General features: G+C 30.2%; 1 protein-coding gene across 1 annotated transcript; it reads right to left on the bottom strand.

Moving 5' to 3' along the window:
* Nucleotides 1-389: 389 nt before the first annotated feature.
* Nucleotides 390-1024, bottom strand: LOC107489706 (putative calcium-binding protein CML19). Its single transcript, XM_016110463.3, has one exon. It carries the CDS (start codon nucleotides 910-912, stop codon nucleotides 490-492), a length of 423 nt encoding a protein of 140 aa, XP_015965949.1. The 5' UTR covers nucleotides 913-1024; the 3' UTR covers nucleotides 390-489.
* Between the last annotated feature and the right edge of the window lie 5548 nt (nucleotides 1025-6572).

Here is a 6572-nt window from a genome sequence, read left to right as displayed (position 1 = left end):
AGTGATCGATTTTGTCGGTCGAATTTAGCGACCAATTTTAGCAACCAATATTTTTTTTTGCCCTAGAAATTTTATATCAGCCGCAAAATCGGTCGCTATTCTGATACTTTCTTGTAGTGATAAATTATAACTTAGAACATTTTCAATTATAAAAAAAATAGGCCAGCCAAAAAAGTCCATCTTGTTTCGTCGAAACTCCCGGATTAGGCGGTGCGAGTTAGATATACTTTTTAATTATGACGGTTTTAAATTTACAATCTAATTCTCTTTTTTTTAGTGAGTTATGCAGGCTAATCCGGTGGGTTTCAGCTCGTTTGCTATACCTAACAAAACATAATTTAATTAAAAAAAACCCTTAAAAAAATTAAAGAATACGTAGAAGTGTACAATAAAAAAAAAACCTTAAAAGAATTAAAGAATACGTAGAAGTGTACAATTAAAAAATGAATAATACACTAATTCACAGCACAGGCAAATTCACAAACACCGTCACTGCATCATAATTCTGAATTCTTCAAAGCTAAGCATCCCATCACCATTCAAATCAAAGCGACTAATCATAACTTGGCATTCCTCAACGGACATAGATTCTCCCAACTTTTTCAGCATTCTCCTCAACCCTTTAGGAGTAATGAACCCACATCGATCCGTGTCATACATCTCAAAAGCTTCCTTCAAATCCTTCAACTTCTCGTCTTCCTCCCCTCCTTCCATGAGATTCATCATATCCTCCAAACTCAGCAACCCATCGCCATCCGAATCCAACGCCGCGATCGCCATCTCCACCTCCTCCTCCAACAGAATCTCGCCACTCATCTTCCCGAGCTGGCTCCTTAGCTCAGAAGCTGAAATCTTACCGTCGCCATCTTCATCGAAGTAACCAAGAACTCGCTCAAATTGTGTGTACTTCATTATACAACAAATAAAACAGATTAATTTAATTACAAGTAATATGTATGTGGTAATTAATAGCTAGGATTGATGTTTTATTTTTGGGGCAAAGGGTGAATGAAATATGATGAAAGGAGAATTCTTATATATAGGTGTTTTTGCGCGTAAGTGGTGTGTTAACTAATTAATAACTAACTGTCGTGCATGTAAGTTTAATGAAGAAGGAAAGGGAGAGAAGTTGCCGGGAAGTGTTCGTTGGGGAAAAGGTAAACGCCAACAGCGTAAGGGCATAGGTAGGTATTAAATATTAACGAAGAAATGAAACGTTGGAGAGAGAGAGAGAGAGAAAGAGAGGACAAATTCTATTGGACCAAGACAAAATAAACACCAAATTGGATAACGCGGACCCATTACTTCGAAGTTTTCAAAGGAACCTAGAATCTGTACTGTAGTACTAATAAGTAATAATGCTGAGGTCAAAGGAGCGTGAATAATAAGAACAATACCAAAGGGATTTTAGCTAGCGTGTTGTGGCCACCTCTTTTGGGGGATAAACTAGCAAATATACATTTGAATAATTTTATTGTTAATAAAAAATAATACTTTTAAAAAATTACAGAAAAATATACTTAGCAAAAAATCACAGAATTTTAAGAATAATAATATTTTATTTTTCTAATCATGCTTGCAAAAATCACGTTAGAATTCAATCTCTAAAGCATTTTTTTATATTAGTGTTGGATATTTTCGTCGCGTTTTATAATTATTTGAGGATATTTTTATCGATAGCGAAATTCGGATGCATTTTGTCAACAACAAAATTATTTGAGTACATTTTTAATAATTTATCCTTAAAAGAATGAGAATCATTTTTAAAAGAAAAATATTAAAAATTCAATAACTAATATTTTGAATCAAAGTTTATTTTTATATTATTAAAATTTAATTTTTGTTCACAATTGGTTGAATATTAACTAAAAATAATAAATTGGTGATTATATAATGTTTTTTTTTAAATACATTAAGACTAAACTATCAACCAACTCCTCTAAGAATTTAGTCACAGACAAAATATCTTTCAAAAAAATCATTTTTATCAAATTTTTAATTTTTTATATGGTATTTTTGTTGTTTAAATCTTCTAAAATATTTTTATCAATAATTTAATTTTTAAATTACTTTTTATATAGTATACTAGTGCATTAAATTAAATTCTTTGCAAAATATTAAATTTAATTTAGGTATATATAAATACAAAGATAGTTAACTTTTACGGCTAATTTTTTTATGCATATAAAATACGTGTGTAGTACATTATTATTAGAAATATGGATATCTTTTATTTGTATGGAGAATTTTTTTTTTTAAATTGATACTAAACAAATCAGATGGTTTAATTTATTATTGGAGGAAGATAAATTTAAAATTGGACCAGATTTTAATATTATAATTTTTTTATTTTGTATCTGTAAAAAGTAAAATTGAAAGATCCGATTTTAGTTTAAAAATTCAAAAATTGTAAATCGGAGTGTCTATTTTTTTTTTTAATTAACACAAATCACTACGTTCACTTTGTGCTAAGACTATTTACTCAGTGAAAAAATTGGTGCCTCCAATTTCAGAATTGATTAATAGAATAAAGCACCTCTAATCACCATGTTAAAGTGAAACATTTTAGACACCACCATCCGAAATAAAATTTCCAAAATTTACATCTTGTATTGACTAATTAGTACGCTACTTTTAAGATTTTTAAAGACAGAAGTTTTTAAAGTTGTTTATGTCATTAGAACTCAAAATATATTAATAAAAAGGATTTTATATTATAATATTTAACTAAATTCTATATAAAATATACTTTTGCGTATTAAATAGCACAAAAAATAATAATGTTAAAGAATTTGTTAATAACCTACATAAAAATTAGGCTCTTGTTAAATTATAAACTTTTAATTTCCTATTCTTTCCGTGTCTAATTTCTTAGTCAGCCTCTTAACAACAACAACGATGATGTTAATTTTTCGTATTTGCTTAGAGAAATGGAGTTGTTGCTTGTGAACAGCGCGAGAAGGAAGTGAATCAGCGGACCGATTAATGTAGAAGGCGTGTCGGTGGCACACCCCACTACTGATCATGTGGTGGCTGTCAACCTATCCTTGTCATGTTTATCCATTGTGGAAGCCAAGTTGTGCATTAGCATTACATGGATTTGTTTTTTGGTGAATGTTATGATTGTCTATAACTTTGTACCTAAATTATTAAAAAAAATAAATAAATAATATTTAATAAATTTTATATAATTTATTGTTTATTTTAAATATTTTATTTTTTATTTTAAAAAAAATTATATAATTTAAATATTATAACAAAAATACTATAGAATTCACTTTATTTTTATCTGTGTTTATTAATTGTGTTTCTAATACTTTGTTTTTTATAATAGTATTATAAGGGATTTTTTTATATAAATAAAATAATTTAACAATTAATGAATAAAATAACAATTAAACTATTCTTATATAATTATTTTTATTATTATTATAAAAAACAGAAAAAAATTCAGAAACAAGCAAAAAAAATAAGAATTTTTTCTATAATAAATAAAAACATTAATTTTTAAAAGAAATTAAAAGAATCTTATTTATCGAGAATTTTTTTTTCTGTAACATAATTTGTCTAATGTCTATCTCGGTAAACTATGCTATAATTGTCTCAACTCGCTTAGTTATTTAGTATACTAGATGATAGACATATAGTTCGCCTAATAATTCGGTGACCTGCATAGAGTTCGTCTAATTATAAAATCTCTCTTTTTTGGCTTCTTCGCCATTTCGCTTTTACCTATTTCTCTCAATTTCACTCTCAATTCTTGCTCTCTTTTCATTATTCATCAACTTAGTTTTTTCTCTTTGTTCTTATTTTTATTCAATGTTCATGTTATATTTATTTATGGATTTTGTTTAGATAATGTTATAATAATAATAATATTTGAAAAATTATATTAATATTATGTAAAAATAGTTATTAATTGTTATAAGAATAAATATTTAGGAATAGTTAGATTAGTATTATGTGAATAGTTAGATCAGTGTTACGTAAAAATAGTTATTAATTGTTATATAAATAAATATTTTAGAGTATATTACAATATATAGAAATAAATATTTACAATAAAATTGTTTATGATTTTAATTTAAATTTAAAGTGTATTTAGAGTAGTATAGTATCATTTATATTATTAGAATTAATATTTAGAGTTCTTTATTATTAGTGTAATATAATAATAAATTATACTCCCTTGACAACCTAGAAACGCATATGCTTTATTGACAATCTGCTCAAAACTGCATGCACTAAACTGAATACTTCAAATAGTTATTCTTTAATATTTTATACTCTACAATCCTCTTAATAATATATGTCTTTATTGTCATAAGAACATTTTCTTTGTTCTCAAATTGTTGCCAACTACGAACTCATTAGTCGGATCATCATTGAAACCTTTTTAACTAAAAGACCGATCTTAGTTCATTGCATCGAAATTCAATGTGGTAAAATAAGGAAATGATTATATGACTCGAAAATAGTAGGCTGAGTTCAAAAGATCGATCTTGGTTCATTGCATCAAGATTCATTGTGGTAAAGTGAAAAGGATGATCATATGACTAGGATGTAGCAGGCTGAGTCAGTGTGAGTGGGTTGTAAGTCTATGAAGTAATTCATCTCTATATATCATCCTCCTCTTCTTCATCTTCAGGTATATCGATTGGTTCAACTTTTACCTCCTTACCATCAGATATAGGGTTAACTTGATATGGATCGATCATTTGGTCTCTAATTGCATAGCCCTCATAGCTTTCAACGTCTACATGCCACATGTCCTCTGGCAGTATATTCAATTTTTCATGATTTGACCTCTCATTGTTGTCATTAGGTAGTATGTTTAGATCATCCATCAATCTTCTAATATTCCTTTTTACATTCCATTTGACTGGGTGTCATCACCAATATCTGAAGAACTCTCCTCACACAAATCAATCAGAAAAATGAATAATTCCAAAATATGAATTTTAAAAAATTGATTGTGCCAATCCCTTATTAATTTTACGTTATCATCATCACGTAGTCAATGCTTATGCCAAACACACATTACAAGAAAAATGCTGAGAATCGTCGGATTTAGCATCAGACATTAACGGCGAGTTTTTCGTTGGCTTTACCATCGAATTTGGCAATAAATTCGTCACCTTAAAATATTATCGTTAGAGTTAATGTTTCGACGGTAACGTCGACGATAAAATTTGGAGGAAAAAAAATTTGGCGCACTAACTACCATCGGATATACTGGCAAGTAAATCGGACGCTGAACTTTGTTTAGTAAAACGTTGTGTTTTGGTTACATGCACCATGATAAACCACTATTTTATGGTTTATCTTGTGCACAATTAAGTGATTTTTATCAAGCCTTTGCACACTTATTCATACTATTTGCATGGTTTTACAATTCCTTCCAGAATTTGTTCCATGATTGAAAACTTGCTTCCTAGAGTCTTTAATTTGTGTATTTTAATAATCTCTTATTACCATTTGATGCCTTAATATGTGTTAAGTGATTTCAGAGTTTATAGGGCATGAATAGTGGTGCACGAAATTGTGATCTCTAATAATGGCATTCAACTTGGTATGCGCATTTATAACTCAACACTTTCTTCACAACCTCGCACAACTAACCAGCAAGTGCACTAGGTCGTCCAAGTAATAAACCTTACGTGAGTAAGGGTCGATCCCACGGAGATTGTTGGTATGAAGCAAGCTATGGTCATCTTGTAGTTCTCAGTTAGGCGGATAATAATTGGTTATGGAGTTTTCGAATAATAATAATAAATAAACAGAAAATAAAGATAGAAATACTTATGTAGATCATTAGTGAGAATTTTAGACAAGTGCATGGAGGTGCTTTGTCCCTATTGGATCTCTGCTTTCCTACTACCTTCATCCAATCCTTCCTAATCCTTTCCATGGCAAGCTGCATGTAGGGCATCACCGTTGTCAATGGCTACATCCCATCCTCTCAGTGAAAATGGTCCAAATGCTCTATCACAGCACGGCTAATCATCTGTCGGTTCTCGATCATGTCTGAATAGAATCCCTTGATTCTTTTGCGTTTGTCATCACGCCCAACAATCGCGAGTTTGAAGCTCGTCACAGTCATTCAATCACTGAATCCTACTCGGAATACCACAGACAAGGTTTAGAATTTTCGGATTCTCATGAATGCCGCTATCAATTCTAGCTTATACCACGAAGATTCTGATTAAGGAATCCAAGAGATATGCGCCCGGTCTAAGGTAGAATGGAAGTGGTTGTCAATCACGCGTTCATAGGTGAGAATGATAATGAGTGTCACGGATCATCACATTCATCATGTTGAAGTGCAACGAATATCTTAGAATAACAATAAGTCAAATTGAATAGAAAATAGTAGTAATTGCATTGAAACTCGAGGTATAGCAGAGCTCCACACCCTTAATCTATGGTGTGTAGAAACTCCACCGTTGAAAATACATAAGTGATGAAGGTCCAGGCATGGCCGAATGGCCAGCCCCCATGAATGATCAATAGTCACCTAAGATGAATAATGGTATAAAACTGAGACCAAAGATGTCTAATACAATAGTAAA

Source organism: Arachis duranensis, chromosome 1 (assembly GCF_000817695.3).
Source record: "Arachis duranensis cultivar V14167 chromosome 1, aradu.V14167.gnm2.J7QH, whole genome shotgun sequence".
Taxonomy (NCBI): domain Eukaryota; kingdom Viridiplantae; phylum Streptophyta; class Magnoliopsida; order Fabales; family Fabaceae; genus Arachis; species Arachis duranensis.
The sequence above is the reverse complement of the archived record's forward strand: the minus strand, read 5'-3'. Positions and strand labels throughout refer to the sequence as shown.

Coding starts and splice junctions, on each gene's coding strand:
- LOC107489706 (XM_016110463.3), bottom strand. CDS start 912: ATGAAGTACACACAATTTGAGCGAGTTCTTGGTTACTTCGATGAAGAT.